Genomic DNA, 23304 nt, shown 5'->3' on the forward strand with positions numbered 1-23304 from the left:
AGTTTTTCTCCTTCCCACATAATGTCTTTGTTTCCTACTCTTCTCTCCCAGTAGTCTCAAAATAACATCAGTCAACTGCTGGATAGGATGAAAACCTTAGAAGTTTCAAACTGTATTTGCTTTATCTATATTCTCATAACAATCAAGCTGAGAGATTATGTATTTTAGTAGATGCAGAAAGGAGCAGTTTTCTTGCATGAGAAATCTGGTTAAGAAGGTAGCGGGTTTTGTTGGTTTTTTTTTTCCATCTCATTCAAAGCTGTTTGCAACACAGAAGAGGTTACTTGCCTCCATACCACAATTTTTCTACAAGGCTAACTCTCCCAATATGCTCAGCAGACCATTTTATTTTAAAAACCATCTTCAGAGTAGACAATGGCTTAATTTATCAACATGCTCATTTTAATCAATAAACTTCCAAATGGCAATGTCAAATTAATTTAGATGTCAATGTCAACTTAGAGAATGCACTGTTATCACCCATCAAATTAACAATGCCAAATCAGTCACCAAATGGTAGGCCTACTACAGACAGCAGAAAGTAGGCTCACAATCACAGGGTCTCGTTCTCCTGGGGGACTTTGATCACTTTGATATTTACCAGAAGAGCAACACTATCAGGCACACATGGTCCTGGAGTTTCCTGCAGTGCATGGAAGGTAACCTTCTGACACAAGTGGTGGAAAGGAGTGCTGCTGGACCTTGTTAAAAACAGGAAAGGTCTGGCTGGGTACGTGAAGGCTGAGGGCATCCTTGGATGCAGTGACTACAAGTCAGTGGAATTCAGGATCTTTATCAATGACATCAATGATGGAATCGAGTGCCCCGTCCCTGGAGCCGTTCAAGGCCAGATTGGATGGGGCCCTGGGCAGCCTGGTCTAGTACTGAATGTGGAGGTTGGTGGCCCTGCATGTGGCAGGGGGGTTGGAGATTCATGATCCTTGAGGTCCCTTCCAACCCTGGCCATTCTGTGATTCTGTGATCTTGCATGGAAGAAGCAAGGCAATACATAGCATTGCCAACCAAGATTTCAGGAGAGCCAACCCTGACTTCTTCAAGGACCTACTTGGAGGCATCCCATGAGTTTCAGCGTTGGAAGGTAATGGGGTCCAAGAGAGTTGGCTGACATCCAAGCATCACTTCCTCCAAGCTCAAGATTGGTGCATCCCTAAGAGTAAGAAATCAGGAGGAGACCCACATGAATGAGCTAGCAGCTCAGGGAAAAATTCATATGGAAGAAGAAAGTCCATGGACAGCAGAAAAGAGGTCTGGTCTCTTGGAAGTAACATAGGAATGCTGTCAAGGCACGCAGGGATACAGTGAGGAAGGCTAAGACCGCCTTGGAAATAAAACTGACTAGGAAGGTCAAGGACAACAAGGAAGGCTTCTGTAAGTATGTCAATAGCAAAAGGAAGACTATGAAAATTGTTGGTCTGCTGCTGAATGAAGTGGATGTCTTGTTAACAGAGGACACTGAGAAGGAAGGCACAGTTACTGAATGCCTTCTTTGCTTCAGTCTTTGCTGTTAGGACTGCCCTTGAGGAGTCCCAGACCCTGGAGATAAGAGAGAAACTGTAGAAAGGAAGACATCTTTGTTGAGGAGGATCCGATCAGAGATCATCTAGGCAAATCTGAGACACACAAATCTATGGATCCCAATGGCATGCACCCAAAAGTGCTGAGCTGCCAAGAAGCTTTCTATCACCTCTGAAAGGTCTTGGGGAATGGGAGAGGTGCCTGAGGATGATAAGGGTAGCGAAGCACCAGAACAGGCTGCCCAGAGAGGCTGTGGAGTCTCATTCTCTGGAGATACTAAAAACTTGTCTGGATGCTTTTCTGTGTAACCTACTGCAGGAAATCTGCTTTAGCAGGGGGTTGGATTAGATCTACGTAGGCCCCTTCCAACCCCCATGATTTCCTCAGCAAGAATTTCTGTTGAATGAGCTCATAAAATACTCAGAATACAGAAGTAGGCAGAGGAATTTCACTCCTCCTTAGACATTGGGACAAAAATCATAAAGCCCTAAAACAGTGATTCACTTCATCTACCCCTCCTAGAAGAGTACTATAATTAGGAGACTCAATCTACACCCACAACTAAAGAAACACGAGCACTTAAGAAACACTGTCAAGTTTATAAACTTCTATTAACATATAGAAACTCTGTAATGAAGCAAATGTTAATCCATCTGCTTTTAAGCTGATGAAATTGTAGATCCAGAAATAGCACCTTTGATATCAAACAATCCCAAAGTATGAAATATCATTTGCTCAGTTATGCTACATCCAGCTTAGGGTACAAATCAAGGAACAAAACGAGCGTGGAGGAATTAGCCTGAAGGGCTGGATAAATACCTTAGTTCTTAACGATATTAAAAATGATCACCATGAGATTTCTAAGGCTCTTCAGTGGTCAGTTTGGCTTTGTATGAGTTTATGCCACCACTACAGTTCACCCAGAACATCAACCCCCTGGCTCCAAGCACGGCAGGTGCAGCACTGTGCTCTGCAGCCATTCCCACTAAGAGTGCTCACAGACAATGCATCATTCTCTGTGCTCTTGGGGTTTGAGTACAGACCTCATCTCCCGTGTGACAATGCTGCTCAGCTACTTTGCTATGTGAGAAGTAACCCACTTCTTTTTACTGTATTTAAAAGAACAATGAAAAATAACTTGATCTTTGTTCTTAGCACACGTGGGAAGAACGACCCACATGAGCAAAATCAGCACACCAGCTCCACAAGCTTGTCCAGCCCTTGAGGAGATGGGCTGAGCGTCTGCAAAGAGAGAAGAATGAATGCTCTAGTAACAGCTTCTCTCCTATGTTCCATGTGATGTACATCAAGAAACTACATTTAAGCTACCTAATGAGAATGTGAGTGAGAGAGGTACTTGCTTTCCAAAGCCTCCAAAAGCAGATGCTATCTGTCTAGGTTTAGGCACTTCAAACACAGGAAAATATTTCACCAATGTGTGATACACTCCCGATTTCAAGAAAGAAAACAGAAGGAGCTCAAAGTATGTTACAAGTAAATGCAAACAATTGTTTCCAGCATTAATAAGCTGAGCAATAGACTAAGTTCGATACCTAAGTGATGAACGTTCTCCATTCAGTACCATAAACACAAAAAACTAGTTTTTCTGAAACCTGTAATGGTGATTCTACCTCTGGTCATAGCATACCTTCTTTATTCAATCAATCCTAATAGCATAAATTACACTAACTCCTTTACACTTTGACAAAGATTATTAGAAATTAATGAGGAATAAATGTTAAATTAGTTCTAAGATTGAGCCATTATCCTTAAAGCCTCAAGACTACAGCCAAATTCTAGTTTTTGTTGCATACAGCAGGTAACCATCAAAGTTTTTAGCAATTTTCTTTTCTTAACCCATGAGAAATCCTCCTATTTTATACTTTCCTCCAGGCTAATCGTCAGTTCTTCTGCCCCCAATATTCACAGGGAAATCAAAACCAGGAGGCGTATTAAACTTCTTAAACTCGTCAGCTAAATTTACAAAACAAAACTGATTTTACTATGCTTGAACAATGCTGAGTTGATTCAAATATGCATGTGTGGTGCAACCCTATTTTATTCAAAACAGCTCTTACTGAGCAACTAAATTATTAGATGGTCACAAGGCAAAAAATGTCTACAGGTTGCAAGTATTAACAACTGTATTCCCATTATAATTTTGCCATAATCACAATAATTAGAAATAAGGGCAAAATCTGAGGTTTTGACATCTGCCATCACGGTAAAAGTCAGCAACACGTAGTCACGCTGTAAGACAAGAGATTATCATTATGGAATCATTGCAAACTTGGAAGCAAAGGGGTCCAACACTGAGCAGCACAAGGATACAAATTCCAAATTTAAACCTTGTTCTCAGTTATAACAGTAAAATATACCAAAATCCCCAGCTCCTGCCTTAAAAGGATGTACTTTAGGCCTCTCCAAACGCAGCATTGGTTGGTCACTGCCTGACAGCTCTTGGTTTTTTGAGATAATGGGAGAACATAACAGGAGGCGCACAACTCAACAACAATCTCCTGGATAAAAGAGGCAAGAAACAGCATTGTAGATATTCTGCAATGAAATGAAAGGTGAAGGCAACTAAGCCATACAAAGCAAAGAAGGTAGACAAAAAAAAACACATTCACCATCACCAAAAGAACCTTTAATTTCAAGGTAAATAGGCAAGCCATGGAACAAATAGGAATAAATAGAAAGTTTGTTCTATATCTGGAAGAAGAACAAGAATCCATCTTGTTAAAATAATATGGAAGGCAGAGAAAATTTATGCCTGTAAAAAAGTAAAGCAGTATCTGATAAAATGAAGTATTTCACAAAGGATAGGCCTAGGAAATTTACACACAAGAAGCTTCAAGGAAATAACCGAGGAGCTCAGGCGTTCTCTGAAACACAAATGTTGTTTTTTTAAATATCTTAAGAAATTCTGAAGATCAAAGGACACAGAAAATTAATATTTAAAAATGTAAACGGGAAGATGCAGGAACTCTACAATGATTAGCCTGGCATGGATTCTGAAGAAAATAGTACAATGACAATGGGAAAAATGGGAGCTAAAAATACCCTGTCAGTCAAACAACCTTCATAAGGTCATACGAGGAGAGAGCCAGCGGAAGCGTCAGCTCCAACAAGGAGATCTACAGGTGCTGCTTCTCTGAAAAGAGTATTCTCCTCGTTTACGGAAAGCTAGTTGATACAAGGGGAGCAAATAAATAAAAAGGCAGCAGAAATCCACTGGGGGACTCATGATAACACCTCAAACACAAAAACAGCTGCTCCACTGAAAAAAAAAAAACACGCGCAAAACAAAGAAGCAAAACACAACTGTCTTTAATATAATGGACACACATAGATACAAAAGTACTGCTAAGAATTAAAAAAATAAAAGTAAATAAAATCATAAGAACAGCAAGACAACGCAATCTATGGACTGCTATAAAAGAAGAAAGCGAGACTCAAAGAGTTTCAGTGTAGAGAAGTTTGTCTGCCATTGCTTACAGCAAGCCTTTCACAATCAAAAGCAGACAGAAACATAATAATCGAAGCTAGAGAGGATGTGCGCGTGCAGGTGTGCAAGATATGCACTCCTCTAACTCAAAAAAAATAATCATAGAATCACAGAATAAAACTCTCTGCACCAAAGAAGCACATTCTGAAAGAGCTGAAGAGTCTTCCACCACACTTGAGAATACACTATGGTGCCTATTTCAACACCAGCACTCCTTACTTGAAGGAAAGGAAGACTCGGGATGAATGACACCTTTTCTTAGGGCACCAAATATATGCACCGCTTTTCAATCTCTTCTTCTTCCTATCAAAGCCTATCAGATCAAATACGAATCAAAATTTTTATTAAACTGAACACAATGGAGAACTGCCCAGAATTACTCACACAGAACAAATCACAGCAACTCAGTATAGTACAGGAAGCAACGATGAAGAAATCAAGGATGAAAGCAGGTGGAGGCAATTAAGAACAAAATTAAAACCAACCAGAAAATAAACTGATTTGAAGAGTCCTAGGCCACAAAGCATATCAACACTATTCTGTAAAGTGAAGTGCTCAGTGGCCCTCTGAACAGGACCGACCAACATTCACTGACCATCCATTCTCTCCTAGTCCTTCACCCCTTAGGAAAAAACCCTGTTCTTAACAGGTTCAGGAAGAAAAGAGCTATTTGAATGCCACAGGTGAGACTGAAGGAAGGGAACTTCACCAAGGTCACACATCTGGCTCCTCGCCATGCCTGGATACTCGTGCGTCTAAAATGAAGGCCATTCCAGGAGCTCTTCAGAACAACCGGACCTGAAAGCTATTTATGAGGCTACACCTATCCTGCTCCACACAGCACACACTGCAAACTGACGTGTCTGTTATCTTCAATACTTTGGTAAATCAAGTTGCACAACAGTCACGGGAGTCATCTGCTTACCTATAGACATGTAAGTTTGCGTGCGCGTCAATAACCTGAGAATCAAACCAAAAATCATTCCCAGACACACAAAATAATAATAAAATATCAACCTGCAATCAAGCAGGAATGGAGGAAAAAAAAAAAAATTGATGTGGTGCTTCACCAGAGGACAAATGCTATCAAAAAAAAAGCTGAAATCAAATTTGCCACAGAGCTTTATATGTACTACCACTGATACACAAGCTAGTTTTAAGTCCTACACTAGCAGGCTTTTAAAGGTAAATAACCTCTGCAATAAGGAAACAAAAATGATTTCCACCTAAAAGAGATGACTCTTCAAAGATGCATTAACTACTGGCAAATGCCTTCAGATTAAGAGGGATTAACTGTAGTTAACTGAATTGCAAGTAGGAAGAAAAAACCTTGATCTCCTTTATAAGAAAAGTCCTCAAGAAAGAAAAAAACCAAGTATTATGGAGACTGCTATTAGTCTGCTTTAGCAAAAAGCTTTTCCCCCCCCCACAGCAGAAGATGAACATTTCCTTCTCTTCTGCTGTCTTGGGAATTTAGAAATTCCGAATTAAGAACTCAGAAGCATCCTGCTACTGCTGCTGCTTGCCCCATGAACGTACTTTTAGATAAAACCCACTTCTCAAGTGCTAACTTTTAACACGCACGATTTTAATAGAGGAAGGGGTAAGCACAGGATGTGTGATGAAATGAAGGCTTAAAAAGGAGAGCAATGGGAAAAATGAATACGTATGGAAAATAAATAACTCATTTCCCATTTTACACAAAGCTCTTGAATAAAGAAATTTTATCCTTCGTAAAATACTTGTCACATAGTGCTTATCTCCTCTTATAGCCTGACACATTTGTCTAAAGGTGTCCAAAAAAAACCTTTGTGGATGGTTTTAAGCAAAGCTCACCCTGTGCAGAATGCAAAAATACAGAAAACACCCTTCTTATTAGCTGTTCCATTACTAAATCCTGCATAATTTAATTGCCACCTACACTGAAGATGTGACAGAGAATACGAAGCATGCTACACCATGAAGATCACAGCACACTGGAGATCAGAAGGGATCCCTGGAGATCACTGAGCCCATCCCCTGCTAAAAGCAGGGCCAACTACAGCAGGTTACTCAGGACCATGTCCACTCAGGCTTTGAGCATTTCAAGAGATGGAGGCTTCACAGTAATTTTGGGCAGCCTGTTCCAGTGTTCAGTCACCCTTGCAGTATATAAAAAAAAAAATTAAAAAAATTAGAAAATCTTATGTTTAAATTAAAGCTCCTGTTTTTCCACAATGTGCCCACTAAGTCTTGCCCACTGTTTCTGATGTTCAGTGAAAGGAGTCTGACTCCATCTGCACTCCTTCCTGTTGAGCACTTACTCATTTTACTGCAATGAAGCCCCTGCTCAGGGATTAAAAAAAACTCAGCTCCCTCAGCCTCTCTTCCCAGGACAGATACGACGTTCTTTCATCACCTCCAACTCCTAAATTGCAAGCAAGACAACGAAATGCCATCAGTGATATAGACTCACTCCCTGCGTTACACACAGCACTGACACTGACTGGCTGGAAATGCTAAGGCAAGCTATGTTCCATGCATTCAGTTCCACCAACTGAGTAACAGTAAGAGTAAAAAACGTTGGACATACACACACAACTATGTAGATAGAAAGTAGAGGCAACTCACCTTGTAGTAACTATTGCATTTACTTTTTAAAGCTCTAATAACTTCAACCTTGCACAAATTCTGGAATTTTTATGCTGGGTACCTGGAAAATTGTTACTGAAAATAGTTTTTTAAGCCACTGAGAGCACTTACACCTATGGTGACTCTTACTGAGTTATAGTTCATCTATGTTTAACTGATAAGACGGTAGCTTATTATGATTTTGTATCTTAAGCAACCATGTAGCTACTACTTGATTAAAATTTGGGTTGCAGTCAGCCAGCACAGGAAACAATTAAATTTACTACAAAAATGGTTAAGAAAATAATAAAAAAAACCCCCAAACTACTGAATGACCTAGTGAAACAGCTGTTTTTGAAAATATTATCAGTTTGCATTCACCAGACTTGAAATGCAACAAATAATGACATGAAAAACAAGGCATGTAAGAGGACGTGTAAGATGCTTTAATGACCATAATTTGATAAAAAGTTTTTCCACAGAATCAGAGAATGGTTGGGTTGGAAGGGACTTCACAGCCCACCCACCCAAACCCTGCCATGGGCTGGCTGCCCCTCACCAGCTCAGGTTGCCCAGGGCCCACCCAACCCAGCCTTGAGTGCCTGCAGGGATTGGGCACCCACAGCTCTTGGGCAGCTGTGCCAGAGCCTCACCGCGCTCTGAGTAGATTACTTCCCCTTAACATCTAACTAAAATCTCCCTTCTGCTAGTTTAAAGCCATTCCCTCTTGTCCTGTCACTATCAGAGAAGACATGGAGCATAACTGTCTACAGAATACCATATACAGAACACCAAGGAGAAAAAAACATAGGCTGTGCTTTGAGGATAGAGTATTGCACAATCTGACTTCCTGCTCCAGGACAACCACCTGGTCTCCTGAATATCTCAAAACTCAGATGTCAAAACTGGATACAGGTGGATAAACGATTGGCAATCTCTGTGTTGCAATGAGAAGTAAGATCGTTCTGAAACATAAGATCTAGGAAACACCTTGATGTTTTCTTCCGCAATTTTCAACCCAATCACGTAGTCAAAAACGTCTGGGATCCTCCCTGGGCAACTGTGATCTCCTTTCTGCAAACCAGACCTCATATTCTGAGGTGTGGTACAAGCTACAGCTCACGCAAAAACTTCAATTGGGATTTTTGTTTGTTTTTGATTTAGCTGGGGCCAAAACTCAAGTTCTGTGTAACCACGTTGAGAGGCACAAATCCAAAGGATGAAGACAAAGGCTTTTTGGCAGTTTTACACAAATACCACATAGCCCTCAGACACGAAACCAAATCCTATTTCTGAACATTCCAACAGCAGTTCAGAATACTTTTTTCTCAACAAGTACTTACTGAATTTGTTTTAACTTAGGTAATCAGCCTAATTAGACTGGTTAACAATTAAAGCACAGAAGGTCTCTGAGTGGACTGTGTTCTGCACAGACTCCAATAATGTGAAACCTGAATTCTACAGTGTAAGAATAGATTTAATCCATTTATTAGAACATTAATAAAAAATTAAAATACCACAAGATAAATTAGCTGGTTGGGTTTTTTTTTAATCTATTATTCAAAGAAAAAAAAAATTACCTCCACACAAAAGATCCTAAGATCAAGGCCATATAACTTCATCTTCTCTGGAAAGTGCTGATAAGCATTGAAATATGGAATATGACCTTCAACAACAAACCTGCGTAAAAAAGTGAACACAAACAGCAGTTAGCACAACAAAAGCATGTTTGTTCTACAATTAATCCATGTATCAATTTCTGGTTCAAAACAACGTCTGTATTATACTGCCTAAGCAATACTATCTGAATTCCACACCCCTAAATGCTCCACAGGATGAACATCAGTTCCATCCTTTTAACGGGCCTTTAAATTCAAGCTCAGCTATGACTGACGAATGGTGATGTTACCACAGCAAGCTTACAATCAGCAGGCTTGCATACAGTTTGTTCTGCACATTCTTCAGCTCCTGTGTTTTTGAAACTGCTTTCTTTCTTGTCTTTCTTTCAAAACGTTAATGCTAGAAGTAAATTTTACAAAATGAAGATGAAACACCTTCTGTTGTGAAGCAACGGGGGGTGGGGGAGGGGAGTCAGAGAATTATGAGCACACACCCAGAACCACAACTCTGATAATTACGTTCTGTAGTCTGATTAAGAAAAAAAAATATACAATTTCAGTGAGCAATTATTTTGCGTGCTAATAAAATCCAAAATCATTTATTTTGAATTTGCACCCAAATAATGCATTTTTCACTAAAAACTGACTTGTAGTTTACAGTAGTATTTTGGATTTTTTTTTTTCTTCCAGATCCTTATTGTGGGATTCAGCAACATCTACCAATAACAAGACACCAGCACCTCCAAACCCTAGGCTTATCCAATACTGATGCCCACAACAGGCAAAGCAAGCACTGAACAAGCCTGGATCTTCATGACAGAACGGGTACTGCTCTCGTTCCAGATTAAAGCCCACTGACAGCCTTTCATAGGGCTCAGAACTGCCTTCCTGGACTGCTTTTCTTCAGAATTTGAGTAATAATTTAGACCGGATTAAGTTAACACTTCAAACAGATCAGACCGTCCTTCAAATGGTATCAGATCTGAAAACAATTTTCTCCTCTGTGCCAGCTGTGCCTTCTTTCTGCACAACATCCCTCTGATCTTGCTACACAGACTGGCAAGGTCTACAAACTCCTACAGTATTGGTAAAGCCAGGCTCTGCATCTGCTCCCAGCAGAGGACAGGACCTGCATGCCCTGATCACTGCAGAGGTCCCCTCCTAGCAGCTGACCAAGTTCCTCATAGCACACAGCCATCTGTCACTGCCACTCACATCGTGTCTGGAGAACAAAACAAGACCAAGGCAAAGAATGTCTTCCCTGACAGAGCGCTCACCTGTCCCCTCATACATGGCAGGGCACAAACCCACCTCTTCTTTTCCACTACAGCACCTTCATCACCCCTTGCTGGGTATTACAGAGTACGTGTAGGAAAACTGATTAAAATTCTGTTGTAAGAGCCAGTTACTGCAACTGGCAATGTGTGCTGCCCCACATGCTTGCTGAGGTTACCAGCCAGACCCAGCACCCGCTGTGTGCTTGCCACCCTGCCCGATGTGCTGAGCAGCTGCCCGGCAGCTCTGTGCAACCAAATTGCAATAAACTGAACAATTTCAGCCTGAGGAATGGTTCGACAAGATGGACTGAAACAACCAAAACCACAACTAGCTGTACTTCCCTCCTCCTGTGCTCCTGGAGCTTACCATTCTCTTCTACAAATTTAACTCACAGAAGCAGCAAAAGCGTCCCTGTGACCCTACTGTCAGAAGGAAAGAAGGGTTTATCTGCTGTCATCTAACAATCAGAGGCTAACAGGCTGCTCACAAGTGCCACAACTGGCTTAGCAGTGCCAGGAAGAGGGAAGCACACAAGCGGCTCAGCTGATTGCAAGTGCTGCCTGACATCTGGTAAGGAGCACTCACAAAATTAGCTGCCAGATCTGAAAGGTGGCTCCAAGAAACTGAGAGCAGCAACTCCTGAGCAAGCACAGCACCAGCTGGAGGACAAACAATCAAGGCACAGGGTGTGGTGTGGCCTCGATTGCAGCTAAACCACCCGTAACAGCTTGCTGCCTCCCAAATGGGAAATCCCACCCTCCCCGCTGCCCTCTGCATCACACTCCTGTCTCCTCCCTGCTGACAAAAGTACTTGTGTCTCTTCTACTGAGGATTAGACTGAAAACAGTCTTTTGTTTTCTAGGGTTTGACTTAAAACAGACAGATTTCCAGACTGCTGACATTACTGCCAGCACAAGGTGGAAAGGGATCATGTTAAAGCAAATTACATTGCACTAAAACGCCCACTGAAACTTTCTTCTGCAAATTTAGTTTTCTGATCTGCTTTCAGCTAATGTATCAACAGCTAGGTGAATGCTAGTGCCCAGCACAAGAGAAAACAAGCAGTATCTATGCACAAAAGACAAACAACGCCTACAAAAGTGGTGGTTGTGTGTTTTTTGTTTTTTGCTCTTAAAAGTTCTCACTAACTTGGCTTTACCACGTCAAAGCATTGCAACTGCTGAAAAAACAATGACGACACCTATCCTAGCCTGAAATTACTGTCTCCGTGCAAAAAACATGCTCTTCTCTCAGGTGGAAAGCTGCTTCTATGTTTCAAAAATCCCTGAAACAGCATAAATACTCTGCTATGAATGCAACATGCCAATGATTCAGGATTTTAACACTTACTCTAAAAGCCTGGATTTGGAACGGAATTGAAAATAGTTTAACTGCCTGCTCTTCTTCCAGCCCTGTCATTTAACAGATGGGTGATCAAAACACTCACAACACAAAGTTGTATCAGTGAAGTGCCTGAATGGCCCATACAGCACACAGCATATGTGCTTTTAATTACAGCAGCAGCATACATTAGTCAGGGCTAAGTGCAAAGAAAATCCTGCATACTACAAGGAAACGATGCATCTGCTAAAGCCACACAGCAATGCCACAAACTGATTACAAGTTCAGTCTTGCCGGAGTAGCCGGGTATAACCTCATTTGAGAAGCAGTAGTTGTCAGCCTCTCGAAGCCTAGCACCTCGATTTTCTTCTCCCTCCACAAAATCCCCATTTTATTAATTAGTTACAGAATACACTGCATGTAGAGAGAGCTTTGTGAGATTACTCACAGTGGAAAAGGATTTACTATTACGCAGACTAGAGCAGAAGGTTGTTAAAATGTTATTTTTAAACCAAAAACGTCTCTTTCAGAGGAGGTAATTGTAGTGTTTTTCTGCTAAGTGTGTCAAGTAGCAAGGAGGAGTGTATTTTTGGTGTAGTAAATCCTTTAAAACTTGGCAGGTTGCCGCAGTGTGGTGCCTAAGCATGTGTCACAAGGGAGGAGCGGGAGTCAGCTGACTGCAGGCAGGGAGAAAACCAACTGAGGACAAAAAACAAGGCAGAACTTTGAAGCACAACTGTAATTCAGGTGGTTTAAATAACACAATTTGCTTACAAAGATTTTAAAGGTAACGCTGAATATTTCATGTTTCCATCTCTGCTCTGTCGCTATTTTGATCTGTATCTCAACACATGCAAAAATGTTAACGTTGTCTGAATTTTGAGCTTAAATATTCAGCCGTCAGAAAACAAGAGTTTGATGATAGTTCACGCAGTTTAGAATTCTCTGCCCTTCTTCATCAAGCTTGTGAAAGGCAAAGAACTTAAGGGTAGGGAGGGAACATGATAATGTAATTACAGTCTCCTACAACTATCGTAAAACTTTGCAATACAAACGGCATTCTTTTAAACAATCACTTTTTGCATTTAATTCACTTCTTATGTTCAGTGCATTTAAAGTCACCGAATCATTCCGATCCCCCACTGGATTCATGGCCTTATATAGTGTCTATTAAACCCATACAACATCCCTAATTAAGTGATACATTCTTTCAAATCATCTTAATTCAGTTTCCAGTTACTAGTTTCTGATTATGCTTTTCTCTGCTGTATTTGGTACCTGATTTTTATTTTTTTACAAAGACAAAGGATGCTCTCCAGGTTCTGAATTTTCCTGGATCGTTTTTGCAGTCTCCAGATTATGAAGACTCAAACACAACAATACACCATTAATATGGAATCAACACAGTCCATCTCACTACTGCATTCTATTCTGACCTAAACTGACTTTCATAGTTTTTTGTTTTTGCCTTCTTACTGAAAGTTGGTTTTGATTTCTGCTGTTTATTAACCTACTCAGTATTTACTTCTGTACTGCGGGATACTTACTCTGAATTCTGAATGCCATGGCATGTTCCTGAACATTTCAGAAGCATCTTTTACACAACAGCATATACAGTTATGCAAACATGCAACAGTTTGTGTGATTGTGATTGATGAAGGCAACAGCCATCCCCTGAACTTAAATCAAAGGATTAAACATTAGTTTAACCAGTTTAGTGTACCCAGTATTAATTGCTATAGTTAGTTCAAGACATACAAACCTCTCTTGCCACAAAAGCACTTTCCATCGCTCTCAGAAAGCTTGTACAAAGCTAGCAAGTGCAGGGGGTTTGGCATCCAGAAAGGTACATCAGCGACTGGGATAAACTCACCTTGCATTAAACCTTCAGCAGCAATACAAGTTAGATCCATCACAAGTATTGCCTTGCCTTCTAGTCCACAGGTTATATACTTGGAAAAAAAAATGAAAATTCACCAACTGAAGCCTATCTTATCAACTGAATCTTGAATCAGTTTTTCCTTATTCTGTCCAAGTGCAATTTGATCTGCAATTTGCCCGCCTACAATTACCTGATCATTTTGGCAAGAAGAAAAAGACATTTTCCCCATATTTCTAGAAATGGACACTATTTCAACAATGGTTAAAAAAAATATCAGCATACAAAAGGTTTTACAGAGCAGCCCTAAGAATTTCTGAATGTAAGCTGCTTTGGTCTGATTTAAAATATTGATTGCTAACAACAGAAAAAAGTTGACAGCTTAATCCCTTAAGAAAACAAGGAATATATTCCTACCCAAATCATAGGGGAGATAAAAGAACTACATTGTCAGTAATAGCTTGACAATCCCCATATTTAGCATCAAACTATATTGTTACATTGTTTTATATCTACCGTATTAAAAGCTCTTTATTCTGAACTCTGATGATTACAGATACAAAGCTATAAAGACAAAGAAGAACTCACTATATTAATTTCTGAGCCCTACTCCATTACGTGAAGCTACTTAGTTACCTTCCAGATCTCTGTATACTGCTGGCATTGTTTGCATGATGACACTGACGCAAGTCCCAGGGAACATTTACTCACTTAGTTTTGGCTTGCTGACAACAGCAAAAATAGCAAAAATGCGACCATGCCTACTGCTCCAGTGAATCTAAAGAAATTTCAAAGGAGAAGGACTAAAAGCTTCTTCAGCTGCTAAACCTTCTGCTTTGCAGGTCTTTGAGTTTCAGTGCAAACAACGGAAGAAAATGTTCTCCTGAAGCAGCTGCACCAATTCTTGTGTCAGAGCATAGTTATGGATATTAAGCATAAGGTAACTCACTGAACAAATTAATAACAAGGTAACAGTAAAGATCCACTAAAAATATATATATATTAGTTACAAAAGCAACAGCCATCTCAGCAGAGACCATTCATACCTTAAGAGCTCAGATAACGTCATTGGTTCTTTCAGCCAGAGTAATGCCATGTAACAAAACGAAAGGGTCATCGGCATTGACATCCGCAATTTGTCCTTTCGGTTCTTCGTTACATACAAGCTACCATCTACTGACCCAGAGCATACAGAGGTGCTTTCTTTGGTTTATGTTAAAAACAGAAGAGAAAAAAAGTAATTGATACAACATACACACAATCCATAGGCTACAGAAAACAAGACAAAGGAACATACAAGTACTCTTGTTCAGCAACTAATAACATTTCCAAATCATTACTCTGCAGTTGTCTGATAGTCAAGGTACTTCAGCTTCACTCTAGTTTATTCATTTGCCATTATATAATAACCTGTCCCCTGAACAGCTATCTCAATTGAAACATTGAATCACATGAAAAGAGACCTCATTCAGGAACCCATAGAAACAGAACCTTTTGGTCTCTGGACCTTTTGGTGGGAGCAACACTTCCCAGCTTTTCAGAAGTCTGAGTTTAACGCTATATTTAATGGAAATACTATTTTCCATTTGACAGATAAGGAAGCAGTGGAGAAATGGGGAAAAATTCTATGTGCTTAAACCAACATCTTGGAGATGGGGATTAAAACATAGTTTTAAGCTTCTGCAGTGTCAGAGCTTTAACAAGAACACAATCTACACTGCAGAGACTTTACTGAAGTTAAGGTGTGTATCCATCTGCCATAAAGTAGGTTGTTGGATATTTTTCATTTAAATTCAATTAAAAAAAAAAAAAAAAAAAAAAGAACTTGAGAACACAGAAGTATCAAATGGTAAAGAAGGTTAAAGAAAACCAAAACGAACCACAAAACAACCAAACCTTCCTATGCTCTCACTGAGATGAATCACCAAACAGAGAGAAGCAGCAATGAGAAACTTAATTTATGGGATAGAATTTGAATTAAGAACCTTTTCAGCAGCGAAACCTTGGAGTTCAGGGAAGAAGGAACAAAAACTGAAAAGTTCTTCTTCCCTACATCATGAATACGCCAGGATAAATGAAAATGTTTTGTTTCTAAAGCACACCAACACAAAACATCAACTCTGGCTCTGTAGTGCCTTCTCCACAGTTCCCCAGACTGGGCAGAAAGCGTGAAGACTGACACACAGCTCCCAACCTGGGAGCTGCAGGGTCACAGCGAGCAGCCTGAGCGGGGAGCTGGGCAGCGCCGTGGTTACGCCAGTAGGTGAAACCCAGGTCTGTGAGGTGGCAGCGGGCAGAGGTCTGGCACCCACTGACACACTGCAGGCAGAACTGCAAGTGTGGTGTTTCTGGGTCAGAATTAGTCTTTGATGCCACCTACTGGCTCCTCAAAAGAGGAGACGGCACGCAGGGGACACAGACTAGATGAGAGGATCCTGAGACGACTGTTGCATATAGGTGTGCTGGGGAATAATGGCAGCCTTCAGTTTTAGTCAACAGTTTCACCTTTTACATGGATACATGTGCTTAGGCAGCTTCACGACTGAAGCTTCATTATTAATTTCACATTCAACTCAATTTAGAATAATCCTCATTATATTTGTGGCTTTAATGATAGCACACAATTTCCTTTTATTTCTTGTAGCTTACGCAAGACATGACAACATACAATTACACACATCTAATAATTTAAGAGTTTAATAGGCTTCCCTAGCAATATCTCAGCACTACACTCAGTGGAATTTGCTATTATCCCCATACAAAAATAACCAAAAAATAATAAAACAAAAAAAACCCCACAACAATTGCATGCTGGAGCAGCCTCTTAGGAGAGTGTTGAGGTTTCCAGTCTGTAGCAATAACAACTCGGTAGAAATGGCACTAGGAGGAAATGAATCAATCTTCACCACCATTTACGCTCTACTAGAACACATCTAGTATTATTTGTATCAAATTTCAATATAGTAAATAATCGCTGTGCTTCTATGATTGCTCCAAAATATGCTTTTACTGTCACTGAGCTCTTATCTACTTCAAAGGCTTTTAGTGAAATAGGTATGACTACTTAAAGGTTAATCTGTTCTCCACAACAACAGACCAAGGAGAACACATTAAATTACGGCCTGTCTTAATGCTGACTTTTAGATACATATAGGAGGCACAACTCCTAAAAAAGAAAGGAGTTCCTTTAGACATCTAAAAGGGAAGAATTCAACTGAGTATTTGCACTAGAATTTTTTCACTGTGTTCTTTCCTACTTAAGGAAAGAATTTGTAAAATGTATTTGTAAAATGCCCTGAATCTGCTGTGTATGAACACACGGAGACTTTTTACCTGCAAATCTTAACATTTTAGTATATTAGAATGAAAAGTGCTTGCATTATGTTCTCAAAAGTTTGTGTTGCTATTTTTGCCCTATTTCTCCCTTTCTAATCCTGTTCGAGAGTTTTAGTTTCTTAATATTTCTAATTGCTGTAGCTCAAGTTTCTCATTCTGTTTTCATTTCTGGATTGTATGAAATAAAAATATAGAAGGACAAAATTATATTACTTGGATGGTAGATGGACAATATCGTAGAAAAATAGAAGTAGAACATAAAGAGGACCTTTTAACGTGGGAACAGTAAACACTGAAACAGACAAAGAGGGAAAAGACAAAGAATCAAGCTTAAAAGAACAATCAGAAACTCAAAGTGCAAGCAAAAACGTTCAAATATGCTTTGAGTTGTATTTCCATCATCAGACATCACAGCACTGCCTGAGATTATACTTGCCCACTAACACCAAAGACTCCAATTTTATGGAGTCTTTTCTTTTTTTAATTAAAATGTTTAGAATTCTGTCAATGTTTTCAAGCTCATTTGTGAACAGAAAGGAGAAGCTGAAAGAATGATACAAGATTTTGGATGAAAAAGGCTATAAGGATAGTAAACATACTGCAAGAAAAGGGATACAGAAGTACCAAAAACGCTGTTAAAAAAAAAAAAAAATACATATGGGACAGATTAAAAAAAAACCAACACATAACGTGAAGAACATAAAGGAAACAAGAGAATCAACTCTTTTTTAAATATAGAAGTCAGGACTTGTTAGGAACATGTAGCTTTGCAGATAAAATAGCTTTTTCTTTCTACATTCCAGACAGGATGCATGGGGCAACACGGCTAAAAAATACAACTTCCCTCTGCATTTCTAGATCACATTCAACTTTAGAGGGAAAAAAAAAAAAAGTCTTCTGCTACAGATAGAATATAAAATATCTCCGTGGCAAATAGGATTGAAAACTCTACACTTTCCAGCTACACATCAAAAAGTCCTTCCAATTAATTCTACACAAATACACCCAAGTCATTACACGAATGGTTTCCAGATACTTCACTTCATTGCTCCTACCTGAGACCTTGCCAACTGATGAGGCAAAGCTGCAATCTGTCTGTAGATCCCCGTCACTTTCAGAGACAGATAAAAAATGAAGCAGGCTAGGTTGCTCTGGTTCACTGTCCATATCTGTACTGCTATCACATACCTGTTTTTTGTAAATATGACATAGTATTATCTACTGTTAGTAACTGTTCAATCTGAATAAACCAAATAAAGCATAACAGATAGAAGATCTAGTACATGAAGTTGAAACCCAAGCTGTTTACATTTTTACCTGCTCTATGAATCACCAGTATGTAAAGAAACCTTGAAAAAAAAATTTCTTTGTGATTCTGTTACATCCCAATTGCCTACAATGACCAGAGAGGAGGTAATTTATAGAAGCAAAGCTTAATGAAATAAGTAACTTCAGGAGGCTGGGCAACTTCAGGGACTGTGGTATTCCATTTAGAAGACATTCTCACTGAAGTGAGATTAATGCAAGTTAGGCATGCAGCTTAAAGAAAGTTTTTTGTTGTTACTCTTTAAGAAAGATAACCAACATCTCATAGGATCTGAGCTTTTCACTTACTGATAATGCCTTGATAGTTTCACCAGCTGGTCTGTTGCAGTATGCCTGTTGGCTCTTCTGAAGGTAACGCCTCCAAAAATTGCACAGAATTTCATCCTGGTAAATACAAATGGAAGCAATTCGTACAAGGTTTAGAGAGAGAACGTTACGTTCTGAGAAAACAGAACCTAACAGAATTGCTAACTCAGGAACCTAAATAATATTCCAGCTCTGATTTCATTACCTCCAGTTTTTAATTCATGTTTTATAACTATGAGGAAAATTAAGTTTGTTTACATGCACTCAGTATATATATATTTTTTTTAAGAGAGAGACTTGATTTACCCAAAAAATTACAGTATCCTTAAATAACACCCCTGCTGCACACTCACAGTGTGCACAACTCACAGTTTGTAGGATTCAAACCGATCTCTACATACCTTCATTTGTGGGCACACTCCTAATGCTTCCAAAGCTTCAGCTTGTTGCTTTAGTACCAGCTGAAAGCCTTCACAAACATACCACTCCCAGCCTTCATCTATTAAAAAGAAAGCGTTTTTTAAACCTTAAGCAAGGTATTTTCACTTAATATTCTGTTATCTTGCACCAGGACAGAGACATATCTCTATGAAATAACTTCAGATACGAGAGCAAAGACCATTACACTGAATATTCCATTAATTTCCACTTACTCACAGGCTTCAGAAAGAAGAAATATTACTGAACAAGTGATGTTCTAACCACATTTCCAAATACTAATATATTTCACTATCATTTCTAACACAGCATTTGTAAATGAGGAGAGAGTTGCCTAGTGACCAGTTTTAAAGTAGGACCTGTTGTTGAAAAAATGAGATGTCTTTTCTTCCCTATCTTGAGCATGAAAAGCTGGAATACATTGCATTGCAGTACTTCATCAGGCAGATATTAAAATATATATATATATATATATATATATATATAAAAATCACTGTGTTCTTCACCAGTGTCTCTCATGGAATTATACATGTTTAACTGAAAGTTTCTCAGACATTCAGAGCTTTTATCATACCTCAGCATATGATGAATTTCCTAAGGCCTGCTCTAATCTATTCACTATTTCCTCAGCATTACATTTACTTTCCGCCATACCTCTCCATATTTACAAATCCTTTCCACATGCTCTTGGTCTTAAAAAAAAATGTCTCTGTAGCTCCCAACTCTCTTTGTGTTCACTCCATCGCTGTTATTCATTATTTTTCCTTCCAATCACACCTTGCATCTCATCATCTTAAAAGTTATCTGCCCCAAGTTAATCCCCAGCATTAAGGATGCTGGCTTTACCTGTTAACCACAGATACAGCTTAACCCTACACACGTATGAAAATAAACTGTCATAGCCTCGTGCAACTGCACTTGCAGAAGGAACTGTATGAAGCTAAGAAGCATGCGGGATTGCTGATGACAAGCCCAACATGAAAAGGAAAAGGCACGAAGTCTCAGCACTGATTTTTGGAGCAATGCAGGAGAAAGGCAGGTAGAGGTGTTAAGGCCCTTCTTCACTCCTACCTTCAACTTCCCACGATTGCTCTTTTCAAAGGAATGCAGTCATCTCCTGCCACTGCAGTACAGTGAAGATAGGTCAGCCTATCAGAGACAAAGATAGCTCCGTGCTTCATGTAGCACTGTAATGCATTTTTGCTTTTTGAAAGTGGCCACAACAGCAAAACAACTCTCCAGCCATGAGAGTACACACACACAGCTCCAGCAGCAACTCCACTATAACACGCATAGCATGTCAACATATATAATGGCTACTGCTCTTTTGAATCATGAAATTAATGCAGAGTGACTTGGGATAAAATATGTATTACCAAGCTACTTCAGACTAGCTACTCTAACTGCACAAAATCCCATCCACTTAAATCTCTGTGTAGGTTGCAGGGTCAAGTGCGCACAGGGCAAGCTGGGCACACATTCTGAGAGTGGGACATTTCATTTAGACACACACACTGCTCTTTTGTGACAGTCACCACAAAGAAGGAACAGAGAGACAACCACATCTGGATGAACACTATGCACCATCTTCAGTGAGCAGCAGCCTGCACAAATCCAAGCGGCAGAAACACCAAGCCTAATGCACAACATCCACAAACTTCATGGAAGCCACCTGTGCCTCTGGAACTCACTGAGGCTGGGGCTGCTTAAGGCTCTGGCAGTGTCTGGGGATGCATTACATTCCTGTTCTTGGTCCTTTTTAGATATCTGCTTTCATCCACAGTTGAAGACAATGTGCTCCGTGAATCAGTGCATCCACTCATGGAGAACACAGTTTTCTGTACGTACCAGTTTTTTTCTGACTTCTAGAGCCTTTGGAGATTGTCTGGATTCTTGCATTAGGGATAACATCGGTGCTTACAACTTCTCGAGTTCTCTGCAAAACAGTAACATCTTAGCAAGAAAAATGCCAGACTTCATTTGCATCAATCGCCCCATAATAAAACGTAATGGAATTACTTGTTCTGTTTTCTTAAAACAGACAAATATTTCATTCAGAATTAGCAAAAATTGGTTATTACAGTCCTGGACATACAGCTGTCACTTGTTAGCATGTCACAGCGGTGCCGTGCTGCAGCACAGCAATATCCAGGCAGTAGTGTTAGGACACCCAAGTCACGCCATATAGCATTTTTATAACCTAAAAACCAGGCATAATCAAAGTAAAGCAATCTGAAGGCCAACAGCTCCGCTTTTTACCTCAATAACATTGTGGCAAGTTCTGCAGTAAAATCTGCCTCCATCAGTGAGACCCCAGTTTACTTCTGAACACTGTGCGCAGCGCTCATCAAAACCTCCCTGAAAGGAGAAAACAAACAGTTTCACAGGCTCAAGTACAGCAGATAACCCCCAGCCAGGCTACTGCACAGCTTTCAGGATTAGCTACAGCAAATGCATGTCCCTGAGGTGAGTTGATGCAGACAACGGGTAGTGGCAGTGCTTGCTGTTAGCTCGTCCCAGACAACAACGTGCAAGCTGGCAAGCGCCAGCACGCGAACTTCAGTATAACGGGAAGCTGGTAACTAAGTCAGTGCCCCAGTAATCCACCCATCAGAAATAGGAAGGGGAACAGAGGCCTGGAGGTGAAAGAACGAATCTCCAGAACGGCGCAAAACACGAGGAAGAAGCCTGCAAAACGCACGGAGAGCCGTGCCCAGGGAAATCCGAGGGGGGAGGAGAGAAGAGGGAAACACACAGAAGCAGCAGGAAGGGGAGCGCTTCTACAGCCCCCGGGCCTGCCGGGCAGCTCCGCGCTCAGGCCGGGCCGCAACCCCGACACCGAGCCGGGAACGCCGCCGGGGCCTCTCCCGCCCCAGCGCCGGAGCCCGGAGCCCGCAGCCCGCAGCCCGCCCCCCGCCCGCGGCCACCGAACGCCCCGCGGGGCAGCGCCGCCCACGCGGCCGCGTTCCAGCTCGGCGAAACCGGCCGCTCCCGGAGCCGCCCGCTCCGCACCGCGTCCTCCTCGTCCATGCTGCTGAGCGCCGGGCGGCCGCTCCGGGGATCCCACCGCCGCAGCCGTGCCGAGCGCCCGCGCCGTCGGTCGGCCCGGAAACGGCAGCCCCGGCGCTTGCGTTCCGGCCTTGCCCGGCGGCCTCGGGCGGCCTCTCGGGGCACGCGGCCTCCCCGGCCCGTCAGCGCTGGGCCGGGACGGAGGCGGGAGGAGGGCACGTGGGGCTTCTTCACTGAGTGGACGTGGGGGCTTCATAGAGTCGCTCACGTTGGTAGAGACTACTGAGATGGTCTCGTGCAACCACAACCCATCCCCACCGTGCCCACTGACCGCGTCTCTCAGTGCCACATCTCCACATCCCTTGAGCGCCTCCAGGGATGGTGACTCCACCACCTCCCTGGGCAGCCTGTGCCACTGCCTCACCGCTCTTTCTGTGAACAAATGTTTCCTAATATCAAGTCTAATTTCTGGGGAAACATGGGGAACTTCACAAAGAAGGCGTGGATGTTTCATTTTTGGGGAGACGTGGGAGCTTCACTATGGGAGCAATGAGGTTTCACCTCTGAGGGGACGCAGGAGCATCACAGAGGTTAGTCACATGGAGGCTTCACCCCTGATGGATCACAAGGAGCTTCACCAAGGGGCTTCACCTCTGAAGGCACATGGTCCCAGGGGGAATGTGTGGCCCGCCACCACCATGCCTCTCTGCTGAGCATCCTCAGATCACCCTGGCCATGCCAGTGCCCCACCTGACACCCTGCCAAAGATGTTGGAGGGGGACTATTGCTGCCGTCGCAAAAGGAGAGCAAAACTCATTTAACTACGTAAAGCACTTGTGGATCCTTGAATGAGGGAAACGATGATCTGAAATTCGCTTTCAGTTAAAAAAAAAAAACAAAAACAACAAAACAAAACACCAAACCTCCAGATCTTGATGTAGGTCTCTAATTTCTGCTATACTAATAATGATGTCTAAACACAGAGATCTGTTATTGCAATGAATTTGCCCACAAAATTGGAGAACAGGTTTAGGTTTAGACCCCTTTAAAAAAAAAAAAAAAAAATTCCACTGAGTGAAAGCATGGGAAAAAATTAAAGCTAAAATATACACGGAAAG

The 23304-nt window shown here is 41.2% G+C and overlaps 1 protein-coding gene across 2 annotated transcripts in view; it reads right to left on the reverse strand.

Moving 5' to 3' along the window:
* The window catches only part of TAF1B (TATA-box binding protein associated factor, RNA polymerase I subunit B), a 44411-nt gene extending 22054 nt beyond the window's left edge, over positions 1–22357 (reverse strand). Inside the window, exons 1-8 of one of the 2 annotated variants that reach the window (XM_052680916.1) lie at positions 22190–22357; positions 21437–21535; positions 21026–21113; positions 19141–19238; positions 18722–18817; positions 18163–18295; positions 14818–14974; positions 9235–9334 (exon numbers count right to left, since the gene is read on the reverse strand). In XM_052680916.1, the coding sequence (XP_052536876.1) occupies positions 9235–9334; positions 14818–14974; positions 18163–18295; positions 18722–18817; positions 19141–19238; positions 21026–21113; positions 21437–21535; positions 22190–22207 (789 nt within the window). In that variant the 5' untranslated portion in view covers positions 22208–22357. The remainder of the gene's footprint in view (positions 1–9234; positions 9335–14817; positions 14975–18162; positions 18296–18721; positions 18818–19140; positions 19239–21025; positions 21114–21436; positions 21536–22189) is intronic. The other variant, XM_052680907.1, reaches the window with a different exon arrangement.
* Between the last annotated feature and the right edge of the window lie 947 nt (positions 22358–23304).

This window comes from Tympanuchus pallidicinctus, unplaced genomic scaffold (genome assembly GCF_026119805.1).
Source record: "Tympanuchus pallidicinctus isolate F22 unplaced genomic scaffold, pur_lepc_1.0 scaffold1, whole genome shotgun sequence".
Taxonomy (NCBI): Eukaryota; Metazoa; Chordata; class Aves; order Galliformes; family Phasianidae; genus Tympanuchus; species Tympanuchus pallidicinctus.